The sequence below is a fragment of the Pezoporus flaviventris genome, unplaced genomic scaffold (assembly GCF_033815535.1).
Source record: "Pezoporus flaviventris isolate CSIRO_AGI_PZ_B2104156 unplaced genomic scaffold, CSIRO_AGI_Pfla_v1 ptg000021l, whole genome shotgun sequence".
Lineage (NCBI taxonomy): Eukaryota > Metazoa > Chordata > Aves > Psittaciformes > Psittacidae > Pezoporus > Pezoporus flaviventris.
Genome location: NW_026892569.1, coordinates 8,999,305 through 9,014,925, shown reverse-complemented (window position 1 = coordinate 9,014,925; position 15,621 = coordinate 8,999,305). Strand labels below are relative to the sequence as shown.

The 15,621-nt window shown below is 39.8% G+C and overlaps 1 protein-coding gene across 4 annotated transcripts in view; it reads left to right on the top strand.

Moving 5' to 3' along the window:
* Positions 1 to 207: 207 nt before the first annotated feature.
* The window catches only part of TASOR (transcription activation suppressor), a 32,423-nt gene continuing 17,009 nt past the window's right edge, over positions 208 to 15,621 (top strand). For 2 of the 4 annotated variants that reach the window (XM_061455885.1, XM_061455884.1), the window contains exons 1-8: positions 213 to 699; positions 7,605 to 7,750; positions 8,855 to 8,947; positions 9,806 to 9,878; positions 11,208 to 11,299; positions 11,636 to 11,794; positions 13,064 to 13,191; positions 14,425 to 14,456. In XM_061455885.1, the coding sequence (XP_061311869.1) occupies positions 336 to 699; positions 7,605 to 7,750; positions 8,855 to 8,947; positions 9,806 to 9,878; positions 11,208 to 11,299; positions 11,636 to 11,794; positions 13,064 to 13,191; positions 14,425 to 14,456 (1,087 nt within the window). In that variant the 5' untranslated portion in view covers positions 213 to 335. Of the gene's footprint in view, positions 700 to 7,604; positions 7,751 to 8,854; positions 8,948 to 9,805; positions 9,879 to 11,207; positions 11,300 to 11,635; positions 11,795 to 13,063; positions 13,192 to 14,424; positions 14,457 to 15,621 lie in introns of all 4 variants that reach the window. The other 2 variants (XM_061455888.1, XM_061455887.1) reach the window with 2 other exon arrangements.

The following is a 15,621-nucleotide window of genomic DNA, read 5'->3' as shown; positions in this document are numbered from 1 at the left end:
GGACGGGCACTCGCAGCGCGCCTCCGCTCCCGGAACCCCCGCACCCGCCCGCGCACCCATCGCGACACCGGCCGTGGCGGCTCCCACCGTACCGCGAGCGGATTGGCTAAGGTGGACTGGCTGCAGCCCCGCCCCCTGCCCGCGTGCGCTGCCGCCATGTTGTCGGTCGGGGAGGGGGTGTCGGGGTTGCCATAAAGCGAGCGGACGGAGGGGGAGCAGTAGCGGATGGGAGCGGTGCGTGGGCGCGGGGAAGGAGCGGCTCGGTGAGGCCGGAAGAGGAGACGCGGGCTGTCGTTTTCGCTTCTCGGAGATAGGAGCGAGTGGCGGATGCCGTGATGCTTAATAGTGACGAGATGGAGCCGGAGCACCATCAGCGGACGGAGACCGGCGCGGGCCTCGTCGGGGTGGAGAGTCCTAGAGCTGCCGAGCGCAGCACACAAAATGGCGGACGCTGTGAGAGCAGTGGCAGTGGGGAGGCGCTGCTGGTGACTGCTGTTGCTGCGGAGGACAAGGTCCCCCCAGACCTCAGCATCACTCCTAGGAGCAGCCAGCGCAGGAGCAGCATCTCAACGGCACATGAACAACATCAGCAGCCGCTCAGCAGTCAGCTGGGGGGGCCTCCCCCTCTCCCTAAGCTCCCAGAAGATCTGCATGTTAGGAGGAACTTTCAGATTCCCAGGAAGAGCAGAGAAAAGAAAGGTTGTTCCCTTCCCTTTCCTTCCTTTCTCTCCTTCACTCCCCTCTTCATCTTATTCATTAGACAGGCTCTTTATGCACCTCACACAACTGCATGCAAAATCCTGCGGGTGTGGAGGAGGCTGTGGCATGGTTTGGACTAGAGAGGCTGCTGGGGATGAGATTTTCAGTGTCAGAGGGGCTTTTACATTCTTCCCCTACCCCTCCTTCTTTTCCGTGTTTATTTTGCCACAAGGAGGAGAAAAAACAAAAACTCGTCTTGAATTTCAGACTGTTGCTTTAAAAGGATGGAGAAGCTTGATGTGATCTGGGTGGGCTTGAGTACTGATCCTGGCTGTGCTTCTGGAGAGGCAGTCGCATGCGGCGAAGATGGTTCTCTGGGACATGGACACACAGAGAAGATGATTCGTTCCCTTCTTCCCCCTGACCACCTCTCTGCAGGAGAGGAGTATAATCCTCTTTAGGGTAGACTGGCAAATACTGAGCATAATTGTCCTTCATCGATGATACGCAGAAGACTTCTTATCTAGTGTATGTGCCTTCCTTGGCAGGAAGGAAGTGAACATCCCACGTTCACGTGCCTAGCCTTGGAAGCGTCCCTCTTCCAAGTGTCCAGGGTTTGTTTTGGGGGTTGTTTGGGTTTTTTTTCCCAAGTAACTCTTCCTCTGAAGCCTGTGGTGATTCTTGCTTTTCATCAGACTCCCGTGGCTTCTGCTTATCTTCTATTAAGTGACACGAAGACATCTTCTTTACTCCCTGAAAGTTAATCTCAGTTCTTGACCCTTTGCAACATGGTGTTAGTAACTTATTATGTATAAAAAAAATCAAACCTGTTCTCACAAGGTTCTAGTTCTTAAGAGAAGAGTCTAACATCTAACTTCTTGAAATGTTTTCTTTCATAAGGAAGAGATGAAGGTAGGTTTATTTCATTATCCAGTCTTTCCCTTCTGGTTTTGGCAGTAATATCCTCATTTTCCTTTTCTTCCATTTCTTCCCATTGCCACCCCATGAAGGGGAGCAAGTCTGGCACAGATTAGTTGTAAAAAGGACTGGGTTGATTTGAGGGGAAAAAAAGTCTTACTCATCTGACAGAAAAATGTCTGGCTAAAACATGGTGCCTCTTGTACTTCCATATGTCAAACCAGGGGTGGTTACATTTGAATACCTTTAAATATATCTCAGATATGCTTAGTACTTAACCACAGGCTTTTGAAGTTCCTTTCTAGCATTTGGTTCCAGTGTGGATAGAAACCTGCAAAATACCTTTCTGGGTGCTCTAATTCATCATTTGCCTATGCAGAACCGTCTCCTATGGCGTGTAACAAGTTTTTAGACTATGTAGTTGAAACATCAGGCTTCTGTGGCATTTGGAGGGGAAGCCATTCTTTTCACTGCTTCTAAAATTCACTCACTAAAGTCAAGGTCACTTGACCTAATTCTGAAGGGCTTACTTTTTAGTGTACTTGTCTTTTATTCTTGCCCTTTCAGCTTACAGAAAGCTTCTTGGCTATTTTAATCATACTGATGACTTAGGGTTTCCAGAATTCTCAAAATAGACCTCCATTCAATCCATGGTGCTTTTGATCTTAAGAGTTGCGTATTGTTGTTGGTATTACAGTTTGCGATACCACAACACAAAGCGCTGTGGGAGAGCGTGTCTGTCACAGGCAAGACTAGCAAAGTGGGCTGCCACCACGACCTGTGAGGCCAGCCAATTTCTCTGTTGGCATTGGGGAAATGATGCAGTTAAATCAGTCTGGAGCTAAGCTATAAGATCAGAGGTGCATAGGTTATCTTAACATTGCAGTGGCATACACTGTACATGCTTAGCACAAATGTTTGAGTACATCTTGTTAATCAGAATGCCACCTCTCAAAAGAGCTCTCTTGGCTACATTCTGAATTCCAGCATAAAACAATACATGTGCAAGCTTCCTCCATGCTTCCTTGTTTTGGAGTTGTTCTTGTTCCGGTTTTTAAACCTTCATTTTGTTCCTGGACATAGCATCCTGAGATACAGCTGGTGTTTTGATTGTGAAGACTGGTCTGTCATGCGTAGGTTATAAAATCTGTACAGGATGATTTTGTTTGGGTTTTTTTTTTTTTTTAAGCACCAAAATGTGTTCTGGAAACAACTCCCAAACCATGAAGTCCTGGAAACCAGGATTAAGTTGCTTATTTAGTCTTTCTGGAATTGACATGTCCACCTCTATCTGGAGATTGATGAGGGACTGAAAGTAGCAGAACTTTGCTGATGTGAAGAAATGCATCTGGAAGAAACATACTTCTTAAAACTAACTCTGATTGCTTGTCACAGAGAGTCTTCCTTAAGGTGTGCATGAATTGGTTTTCCTACTTGGAACTGTCTTGCAAGTTTGTTTTCCCAGGACATACAGTTTGGTACTGGTGTTACTCTCTCTTGAGTAGCTTATGTCTTCTTATTACCTTAGTACGTTGCTTGTTGTTATGGCCTCTTCTGATTCAGTTGTCACATCTTCCTTGGTTTCCAAGTCTGCCCAAAACTTCACTGGTCCTTGTTTAATAGGATGAAGAAAATGAATTTTCAAGATAAAATACCGGAAGAGCATTTTTTAACTTGCTGAACTATGTGAATTGGCCTTGTACCAAAAGACAGTTCCAAAACACATGCTCAAGTAGCGACAATCGGTTTCTTGTTGATTAATATTGGACATCTATTTCCATAATCTGCCAAGTTAACTGACTTCTGTTTCTTAGGCTGAGTCAGGGAAAAAGGTCTTGCTTTTATCCATGAAAGTCTTAGAAACGCTTGGAGGTCTAGGTTGTTCCTTCTTCTCTTAATAATATTTGATGGTTCATTTTCGTTATCTTTGGTAGAGAGGTATTTCTGCTGCTTGGTATTTTTACATGGGGATTTCATTAAGCAATCCTTGGACTTGATAACTTCTTAGACCTCTTTAAAGCAAAAGACATCTTGGGATGAAAAAATCATAAAAATAACAATGTTATGATCTCTTAACACCATACATTTTTGGTGTCAGTCTTAAAAAATGAAAACTTAAAATGGTGCTTCTCAGTGAAGTTCTTGTAGCAGGAACACTTGTGTGTTCACAGGAGTGCTAGCATTCTGTCAAAATAGAATAGGTAGTTTTCTTAAGTTCACTTAAAAGTTCAGGTTTCCTTAAGGAGAATGTCTCTCTTGTCTTCTCCACATTTTGACTTAGAAGAACCACCCAAACCAGCCAGACGTTCTAGCTCCAAACTGTTTCTCATGTTGAAGCATCAGACAGCTGTGAAAGAGAAATCTAAAGCCTGTAGGGAATGAACGTACTTCTGAACATCATCCAGTCTAATGTCTGTCCCTTGACTATGTGCTATATTGCCAAAAATAAGTTTTCACCTAATAGTATTCATATATGTTACAATACACTGAGTAGAAACTGAACAAAACCAATATTCTTTTGCTTATTTTTACTTAGAACAAGCCAGCAAAACCCATAATAATTGACTTGTATGTGGTATAAGGATACTGCAAGTTAGTCCCTACATAAATCACTTTAATTTACACAGGTCAGTAAAGGTGCAGCATGCCAACAAAAGGTTTGTATACTGAGCCTGAAAAATACGTATGTACATACTACTGTCTTTGATGTAGGACTGGAGACAAGCTTAATCTCATCATTTGCTTGTGGACATAAGGCTTGGTGACTGCTATGGAAGGTCTAGTTTAGTGCTTACTGCTGGGTGAGGTAGGAGCTCTTCTATACCTCCTGTAACCCTGGGAAATACCTGCTTCTCAATACCACTCCTTTTCAATGACAAATTGAAAAGTATTGTTGTGCCACTTAACTCATTGGCTAGTGTTTCAGGTTTTTAGTAGGAGCCTGAAGACTGCAGTGCCTCAAGTTCTGGAACAACTGGGAAGTGAATTTGGGAGCATATGATGAGTGTGTGTGAGGAATCGTGCATCAAGAAGGAAAAAAAGTTTACGCCATGCACTCTGACAGATTTCTTGACTGCCATATGTGATAGTTGATCTGAAATTCAAAGCTAAATAACTTATGTTCTAGTTTAATGGTTACCGTGCTGTCCTTTAGTCACTTCAGTAGTTATTTCATGCTCCATCCAGTATTTGGCAGCTCAGAAAAACAATGCAATAGACACAAAATTAGCAGGCTGCCCCAGAGAAATTCCTAGTGAGTGCTGTCTAGTTTTCAGATGGAGTGTGGATTGTCTGCTAGTAGACAATGTGATTAAAATTTGGTGTTTATAAGGGATCTTCAGAACATAAGTAGTGTGTTTCTTTCTGTGAGGATTACACATTCAACAAACCTTGTTCGTGCTTCTTTTTTCCCAGACGATGGCATCAGATCGTGAACCCAATCACTCTTGGTTTATGCATGAAGTAAACTACAGCAAGATTATAGGTGTAGTTGTTTCTGTTCACTTTGTATCGCTTGGACAGTGCACATTCAAAGGAACAGAAATTCCATTACTGTGACGTTTTTGGATTGTTAAGCATTTTCTCATCAAAAGGTGGAAGTAGGATCTTGTTTGTGCACTGATGTGATCATTTAGGAGGAATCAGCCTTGTTTTAATGCTCTATATGTTCTCAGATTGAAAAATTGGAATCTCAAAAGGGACTTTTATGCCCGTGTACTTCAAAATATTTCAGTTTTGATCTGTGTTCACTACAGCATAGCAACAGACCTGCTGCTGCCTTCAGTAGTCTCTCTGGTGAACTTGGAAGATATAAATTTGGTGAAGAGCAAGAAAGTATATTACCGAATAATAAGTAACAATAGCAGTAAAACATATTTCTCAGTCCTCTGCTAAGAAACTGAAAAAAGCAACAATTTAAAAAAAAAATCTCTATTTTGCTGTATTCAGTAATTCAGGGGATTGAGTAGAGCTCTTCCATAAATCTGTTGAGAGATAGTTGTATACTAGGTTCTCTGTAGCTTGCTGTTCTTGGGCAAGGCTGTCTTGGCTCTCTTGCCAGAACTTTCTGCAAAGCAGGAAATGTTTAAACACAAATGGGAACATAATTGACAATATTTGAATGAATGGCAGGGTCTTAATCGATGTAATAATGTGCCTTTTCCTAGATTTGTGTCTGGGAAGTAGGGAACGCATTGTTTGTAGTTTGTGGTGACTCTGTCTAGCTAGTCCTGTAGCCTTTGTCCTCACCTGGGTTGAAGATGAAAGAAATAGGGTGTGTTTGGCTGAGCATGTGTTTCTAGGGGAAGGGGTGCAGTACAGGAATCACCAATACGAAAATGGGAAATTTGAACATGCAGCTGGCATTGGTGCCTTGCTGCCTTCACTGGTCCTTTCAGAGACAAGAGGAACAGGCAATCTGTGAAACTCTTGTGCCACAACAGTGGGGTTTGGTAACTCCTTCTCAGAAGGAATAAAGAGGTGTGTGGGGATGGGAGGTGCTTTTCCAGTGTCTGTAGATCTATAGTAGGTTTGCTTTATATTTTACTGGTGTTTTTTCTCTTCAGTACAAATGCATTCAATCTTAGTAATACAAAGTTGAGAATTTCATTTTCTTCCAATTATCTTTCCGCCTGCATTGCTGTCAGCCTTTCAAGAATGAAGGCGTTGTTACTGAAAAGGATGTTGTGTAACAATGGTTTCTTAATCACTTCCATAACCTGCACTCTTCAAAAAATGACTTCTTCATTGTTGCTGGTGTTGGGAATCATTGCTTTACTTTGGTTTGTGCATGGGATATTATATTATAAACTGTTTGTGTAAATGCAGCTTTTACTAGATAAACCAGGTCAGTTTTTATTCAAAACACTTGGTTTATATTGAGGCTAATGCAGTAAATACTTCTTGCAAATGAGGAAAAGATTACTGTCTGAATCTACTACCATCTGATTTAATGAACTTGAAGGTGTAATTAATTTGTTTTTTGAGTAATCGTAGATTGTCTTTTATGTGAGGCTGGTATTACTGTAGTTTACTCCTGACTCTTGTAACTTCTAGTGTTTTCAGGTGATGGTGGTTTGGGGGTTTATTCTGGTAGAGAAAAAAGGGCAAAAGCAGTCTCAGAAATACCTGCTAGGAATGCTGACTGTCTGAAGTTTACAAATACCACAACAATACTGTGCTGCTTGGGGCATTTTGGAAGTTACTCTGAGGAGAACATTTGTCATACTGAACTGGTTCAGTTTCCTGGGAAGTATTCTCTTCTTAGGCACTACTCTCAAAGCTTCAGCTCACATTCTCTGTTGGCCTACTCTCAGGTTGCTCTTCTGATCAGTTTGTCACCTTCAGTACCCAAATACAACTGAAGAAGCTTGGGGAGATGAACACTTTGCTGTGTAAACTTTCATGCAAAGGTTTGCCTGGAAGGTGTATCTGTACAACAGTAAATGAAAGGCTGTCCTTATAAAGCAGTTCTCGTTAAAGGATAAGATGATAAAACATGAACACAGGCAATGTGTCTTTAGTACCAGGAGCTTACTGGACTTATTTAGACAGTGTTGAATTTATTCATATTTAGCCTTATTACGATAAGCAAACAAACAGCCCCGTAAGGGCTCTAAAGAGAGGCACAGCTATGAATCTGTTGTTAAGGTTTTTACATAGACCAATTTGCAGTTCTTAATTAAAAGAGCTAATTAGTTTAATTAAAGTTATAGAAGTTTAATTACAGTGTTTTGCAATACATATCAGATGTTTTCAAAGGGTAAATTCAGACCTGAGGTGCTTCCCTTCTAAGCTGCTGAGAACCAGCTCTTGAAGTGTAACAACTCCTAAGGAAATGTGGGTTGTTTTCTTTTATTTTTTTGAAGCTGCTATAATTCCAGACAACTTCAGGTTAAACTTTCTGCCCCAAATTCCATCTTTCTCAAATACTTCAGGCATTTTGTATTCTAAATTGAAGCATTAACCATTTGTCTTCTCTTTTATAGCACTTTTCCAGCCAGTAGCTGCAGGATCTCGAGAATTTGAGGATATTGTGAAGATTCTGCATTCGTCTTACTTGGAACCAAGTTCAGTGTCCAATTTTAGTTACAAGAGAGCCAGCTTAGTTCACAGTGAACTGTTGGAGAAGGAAGTGAGTATATTTATGGCTTCTGTTTATGAATAAGGTACAAGTCAAATGAAATTTAATGTCCTTTCTGAGTCCAGAGGCAAAGACCTAGAGATTATTTTGTACTCATGTGCTTCATAGTTGCAAACTGACATCCTCAAAAGTGTAAATAGCTATTTTTCAGGCAAGTTTGTTAGTGCATAGGTATAATATCATGCCTGCCAGATACTCAGAAAAGACTAAAAAGTTGTATTTGGTGCTCATCTCTGTGCATTTTAAGTTTTCAAACATTTTTTTAAATTTTTTGTGTTTTTAATAACCTGGAAAGATGTTACAGTGCCTTGTCTGAAAGGCCTGATGCTCCCTGTGAAACTTAGTGTCAGAAAACAGTTTTCACCTTAAGTTCACACAGTCTCTGTAATTCTGTTGTTTTCCAAGGAGTACCACCTGAAAGAGGTGATCACTTGTAAGTTGAGCAGCTTGGTTGAAACAGTTCTGCTGTACCTTATGCAGTGTCTCTTAAATCCAAACCGAGAAATAAGTTTTCAGTCCCAGTTCCAGCGAGCTTCACGTATGTTGTAATAGAATATATAATTGGTTTGCTGTAATTATTATCTTGAAACTGTATGGTAAGCTCTGATGTGTATTTGTTTTTCTTCATTACTGTAACATAGTTACAGCTAACGAGTATTGCAACTGATAAAAAACACCTGAGTAGCAGTGAGGTGCAGCTGCAAAAGTTCATGCACAACCTGAAATATAATGATCTGTCCTCTAATAAGAGGAAAAGGCTTATTTCAAAGATGATAGGGAAGGCATTGAGCTGGATGCTTGTGGCTAGTTATGCTACGAAGATAACAATAAAACGTTACTGCAAACAGGTTTGTTTAAGGAGTGTCTCTTCTTTAAACAAACAAATCTCTGGGCAGATGAAGCCAATGACATTTTTTCCATGGTGCAGTGGGTTTGAAATAGAATTTTAGCATACTATATAGTCTCATTCAACTTCATCTTCTGATTATTTTTGTACACTTGGATCTGCTAACATAGATGGGGCTTTAGAACATTGACACTTGAATGTGACATTAAGTAATTTTTCTTATGTGTTAATAACTTTCTGCTTAATAGTACACAGAAAAACGCAGAGAGCTGAAATTTGATGGTCGCCCAGAAAAAGAGCTTTCGGAAGCCTATGCCTTTCTGATGGTTGATCGACCTCAGGTATGAAAAAACTTCCATCCAAAATTTTTTCTCTTGCTTTTCAGTTGGAAGTTTGGTTTTGTTTTTTAAATTGAATGTTTTTATAGACACAATCACTAAGTTATTTTTTTGCAATATTGGAAAGGGATACAATATTATGTCACCTTTTAAGTCCTGTATTCTCTGCTATTAGAGATGCTCCATGTGCATGTTTCTGTAAAGTATCTTCTCTGTTTTATGCTCTGCTTCATAACTAAAAAGCGATTTCTGGGTGGCATGCTGATTTCTAGTGGTTTTGTGTTTATTTTTTAATTGAAAAGGAGTTGTGTTTTTTCATTGCAGTTGAGTTTTGGTGGTGTGGATTTTTGGGGGTTTTCTGATTGTTTTGGGTTGGTTTATTTTTTTCTGCATCAAGAAGAGGTTACCTTAAGGAGAAGGTAACATGTAATACTAGATAATGGGCCTTACTGTCTCTGTCTCTTCTTTGGTTATACATCTTTAATGGCAGTGATGGACAGGGAGTTTTTGTTGTTTTCCTGCTCTTACAGAGCCAGGACTTCCTAAGTATTAAATCATTTGCCAGGTTTCTTTCTGCTTTGTGTATTAAAAGCAAGTAACGTTCATAAAGTGTGTTTAAGGTATAGGGAGGCTGTTCTTAAGTTACAGGTGAATCTGTGTAATTGCTTTATATAGAGCATTTGACTTTTGCAGTTTAATAGTTTGTATTGCAGTTCAGTCTGGGTTTTGCTTGTGAGGCTTTTTGGGGTTTGATCTTGTTTTAGCTCAATCAAAATTGTGTGATTGTCATTTCTCACTGTTCTGCTCATATTCTGACTTTTCGGATAGACTTGCTTAAACAAAAATGTCTGTTCTCTTCAGATCCAAAGCATATGTGAAAAGGGGCTGCAGGTGGGCCACTCCAAAATAACAATTCTCGGCAGCCCTTCCATGGGTAACTATCTTTTGATTATATGTGCTGGTATTGTTCAGTGTGAGTTGGCAGATAATGTGATGTAGTTGTGTAAACTTTCAGTCCTCTTTCTATCACTTAGTGCAGGAACATCACAGCTTAATTGTTCTTAGCAGAGTAGATTGACATCAGGACATTATTTCATAACTCTGGTTTTGACTAGTTTATTTAATTCCTTTCCTGCAGGGAAGACCTAATTCTCATTTTGGCTTAACTGGAACCAGTGTATTGTGTCTTCCCTGTACAGTAGAGAGGCCAAGGGACTAATTTGTACATACATATGTGCATGTATATGCATACAGAAATACCTAATGGCAATTGAAGCTCAGCTTAGTATTGATGTAGATAGAGCTAAAGTTCTTAGATCCTCAAGTCCAAGAAGAGCATAGATGAATTGGAGACCTGGAAGAGTCACAGTTAAGAAATTTGAACATGCAGGATGCAAAACTCCTTTTTTGCAAAGCTTTTAAAATAGAAAATCAAGAAGTGATGTTATCATCCTTTTCAAGAGTAACATGCTACAGAGGTGACAGTATGAATGTTGAAAGCAGGATAGATGCAAGGTGAGGAGAACAAAGGTACATGAGCATATATTTTTTTACTACCTTAGTAAAGGTTCAGGAGCCAATTTATCAAAGCAGTTAAATACAAACTTGGAATGAGAGGAACCTAAGCAAAACGGATGCTTTTCTGAGTAATTCAGTTCAGTTGCAGTTACTTGATCTGAGGTAGTCAGCTAGAGCAACAGATGCAGTATGTGTCTGAGGCCTTAAAAAAAATCTACGAAATTATGGTTGAAGTGTTGAAAAACAAATTATTTTACCTTTCCATTTGAGTGTCAGTTTACGATTCCAAAACTGTATTTTTGTCAACAGTGTAGGATGAAAGATTGCTGAAGATGGCAGTATTTTCTTGCCCTATTTTGGTATCTTATCTTCGGTGCTTATTTCCACTTTGTGCAGTGGGGCATTGTACAGAGCATTAGCTCTTTAAAAAAGCCCCACCTGAAAACAGTATCTGTAGAGCCTTTGGACAGGGCTTGGCCTCTTAGACACAGCACTAACAACAGTGTGGGTGTGCTCTTTTTAAACTGAGCTGGTGTCCATATTCTGCAGTGTTTCATACTGGTGTTGGTGCAAGTAAACATTTACTCTGCTGTCTTGAAGCTGTAACCTTTCAACCTTTCACTGATCTTGCTCCAGAAAAATTGTCTCTTTATTGTTTGCTATATGTTGAACTTGTAATGCTTTTTACACATCTAATAATGTTTTGATATTCACCATAATGTGTTGGTGGTTTTTTATATTTCAGGTGTATATATCTCCAGGTATGCTGATCTATTGCAGCCTAATCCTCTGGAAGCTGGAGCAACTGGAGATGTGATTGTTTTTAAAATAATAAAGGTAAATTTATCTTGCTTATTTTTGAAGGATTCTGTTGCTCACTGATAAAATAAAGGTGAATTAAACCTAACTTACTCAGCTTCCATTTACACAGTTAGCTGCTTGTAGAGAAACTAGAACCCTTCCAGGCTTAAAATCTGTTGACACTGAGCTTAAAAACATAATTTTTTATAGAAGTTGAAAATGGTGTGTTTTCTATGAAAATAATGTACTTATATAAGTTGCTTTTTTAATGGCCTGTTTTCATTTCCGTGCTCTTACTTCCTTTAGTACTTGAAGCATTTTGCCAGTTTTCAGGAACAAGCTTATGCTTACAAATTTTCTGCTTTGTTACAGGGAAAAATGAAAAGCATATATGACCACATCGGTATGAAAGCAATGGAATCAACAGTAAAGAGTGCATTAGATCCAACACCAAAGCATGAGTGTCATGTTTCAAAGAATGCAAATAAAGTGACCTCTTTGTTGGCTTATCGAGCCTACGAACTCACGCAGGTGAAAGAAAGCTGTGCATGTGTTAACTTCTTATCTAAGACTTGAGAAACAGAAGTTACAACATGATGGAGATAAAATCACTGAAGATATAACAAATACTGACCATGCCCTGTAACGCTGCAGTCTGGTGTATGTTTAGCAGTAACCCAGAGATGTCTGTATTAGAAATTAAGAACATGTCAGTCTCTCCTGTTTCCCTTATATATATGTACATGTGTGTATATATATATATATATACCTGGATCTGATGGAGAGCTCCTTCGAATCAGGATGTAGGTGGAGTAAGAGATAGCTAGGGAACATACATGGGGACTGGGATGTAGGCCAGGGAGGAGAGAATGAGGAGTTTCAAGTGTAAAAGTAAAACTGGCTAGAAAAGAACAGCATTTTTCTTTTTTTTTTTTTCTTTCCTTTCATCCCTTTTACTCCTCCCCCCCCTTTTTCTTTTCCTTTTATTTTTTTATTTCCCATACCAGATTCTTAGGTTTGGAGATAGGGAGGGGAGGACAAAATGGGATCAGTTCCAGGCGGCTCTGTTCCTCCAGCTGTTCACTGCAGTAATCTGTTGCAGTTGGATTATTCTATCAAGTCCATAGATTTCAGGATACTTAACTTGAAAATGTCCTGTTTAGTATTGCAGCTTTTTTTGACTTCTGTAAGTCAGAGCTGGGCACTGAGTCAGATGGCTGGCAGATGAATATATGTTTTCATTTCTCACTACAAACTTGCCTGAACTGACATTTTTCTTTAACATCAGAGTTTTGTGACTGCACTAAGGATAGACTCCAAAACTCGTAGAAATACTTTCTCAGTGATTTCTTTTGTTATTTGTCCTATACCTGAATATGCTTTCAAATAATTGTTGCAAAATTATTATTTCGTTCTTCATTGACTCCTGAACTACTGTCCATCCTGTCAGTGTTTGTTAGAGGATGGAGGAGCAGGTGAAAATAGACCTTAATTGATTGTATAACAAAGTTCATATGAGAAGGTCCTTTAGGAGCTTTTTTTAAATATCACCTTTTGAAGAAATAGGCCCTTGGTAAAACAAACATAGATGTGATTAACTATAGTAACTTACAACTTGGTTTGTATACCAGTTAATGTAGGGCGTTCATTTGTTTAAATAATGAATCATGAGGTATATTTTGTAAGCTCTTCTGTGAACCAGAGTATACCTTTCAATGAAGAAAGGTCATGGATTTTAGTGTATTTGCAAAATACAGGTTACCAGACTTGTGATAAACATGGTGTTCACTTCTCTTTTAGTACTATTTTTATGAATATGGCTTTGATGAAATCAGGAGAAGACCAAGACATGTATGTCCTTATGCTGTCGTGTCATTTACTTATAAAGATGAAATGGTGCCATTACCAAAATTCTTGCCTCCATCAAGGTAAGCTAGAAAATTACTTTTGGAAAGACTGCATGCAGCATGAAGAATTTATAGCTCTTGGCAGGAGCTTACAAGTGATTTAGATGAATATGAATGGACATATATACAGGGACTTAGAATAATAAATATTTCTAATGCAAAGCAAGAGGTGACAGAATTGGTTTTATGCAGTAGGCTGGCCCCTGTAAGAAGCAGTCCTGCTGCTCCTTTCACCTACTCATCCTCTGCCTACGTGGAACCCATGAATAGTGGGATAGGGTTCTGTTTTGTTTATTTTAGTTTGGGTTTGTTTTTGGTTTTTTTGGTTAACTGAGGAAATTCAGGCCTAAAAATGTTCACAGCATTATTTTGTTTGGTATTTGTCCTAGGTTCAGCAGTAGCAGTCAGTTTTTTCCTTCTTAGTAGCTGGTGCAGTGCTGTGGTTTCAACTTTAGCCTGAGAACAACACTGATAACACACCAGTGGTTTTAGTTGTGGCTGAGCATTGTTAACTCCGATTAGGGACTTTCTCAGTCTTGTGCTCTGCCAGGGAGGAGGGGAAGCTGGGAGGAAGCAGAGACAGGACACCTGACCCAAACTGACCAAAAGGGTATTGCATACCACAGCACATCATGCACAGTATAGAGACTGGGGGGAGTTAACTGTAAGGGCTAGATCACTGCTCAGGTCAGGCTGGGTATCGGTTGGCGGGTGGTGAGCGGTTGTATTCTCTCCCCTTGATATTTCATTTATCATTGTTACTATTGGTGGCAGCAGCAGTGATTTGTGTTATACCTTAGTTACTGGACTGTTCTTATCTCAACCCATGGGACTTACATTCTTTTCATTCTCCTCCCCGTCCTTCCTGGAGCAGTGGGAGGAAGAAGGGGGGGGAGTGAGGGAGCAGCTGCGTGATTCTGGGTTGCAGGCTGGGCTTAAGCCACGACAGTATTCCAGAAGTATTTTCTGTATACTTTGTCACTGAGCTCTTCACTGGTGGTGTCTTCCTGCTTGTGAAGAGAATATTGAAGTGAGCAACTGGTTACAGATACTGTTGGGAAGGCATCAAGATGTGGGGACTGTACCATGTAGTGCTAAAAAATAGTGATCAAAATGCCTAATAGCTTGAGGTTAGAGAGCAAATTATCAGTGTTGCTTTGTTGTGAGACTGATAAAGTATCCTTAATGTCAAATTCAGTAGCCAGGAGCTTCTGCTTCAACCTAGTCATTCTGTCTTTTTTTTCTTTTTGATAGATCAAACAGCTTCAACGCAGATAGAATAACAGGTAAGAACAAATTGAAATTTACTGCTTTTATGATGGTGATTATGGAAGGTTATAGGCTTTTTTCCCCATGTAGTTTTATTTGTCTTTAACCAGCTTAGTTATGCTGACTGTACACCTGAGTTTTAATGATACTGGGTGATCAGATACCTTAATGTATATCTTCTTTTACCAGAGCAAACCAAAACTGAACAAAATCAAGTCTTTCTTTCCCCCTCCTTTTCTCATTATAGTGAAGTAAGAACCTAAATCCTGCTGCTTAATTTCCTGCTCAGTGGCATTTAAATTAATATGATCCCCTGCCCTGCTTTTCTTTTGAACTTCATTCCAGTAAAATATTAATGCTTGAAAATGGTTGACAAGATAAGGACAGAGGATACTGTTCCACAGATGTTGGCATCAAGGGTATGCTTATATAGATAGGTACAGATGACATACTAACCTCCTTTAATCTGCTCAGAGCAGGTTAAAACAAGATAGGATTGTAAATACTCTGTTACCTTTTAGCTTATTATTTAACATACTGTCATCTGGTCTGGTGTTAGCGTGCAATTTTCCCTGTACTGCTTTTGGAGATTCACTGCCTTTTCATTGCATTTCCTTTCAGTCCCACAAGTGGTTTTGTCACCCGAAGTCAGGAGAGTATTTAACTCCTTAATGCTAATGTAGCACTAAGAAGCAGGCACTTCTCTACTACAGCCCTGGGTGCTAGGTGGAGTTTCCACAAATCAAGCACACCCCATGCCCATTTTGTTGTTACATTTATATACACAAATTACAAGGTAGTGTACTCCCAGTTACAGTGATTGGTTAGTGATTTGCACAGAGGAAGGGTCTTCACCTGGGTGTTTTTTAATAGTATAATGAGAATATAATGAGAACAGTTCAATTAAAGGACACCCTAATCTTACCCTGTTGCCAGGCTGGCCGGCTAGATATCTACCTTGCCAGGTTGTCACATTAACTCATCCTATATACAGTAGACCCTAGCACTCTGGTTATGGTCTAGAGAGTAAGGACTAAGGCTAACATGTTACAGAGAACAGGGACTTCAAGCAACACATCATTAGATTTCAAGTAGCACAGCAACCCATGCTAACATAAAGGCTAAACTTCTTAAATCAAGATGTTCCTATAGCTGCTTCACAAACAAACACAAAATACAGAA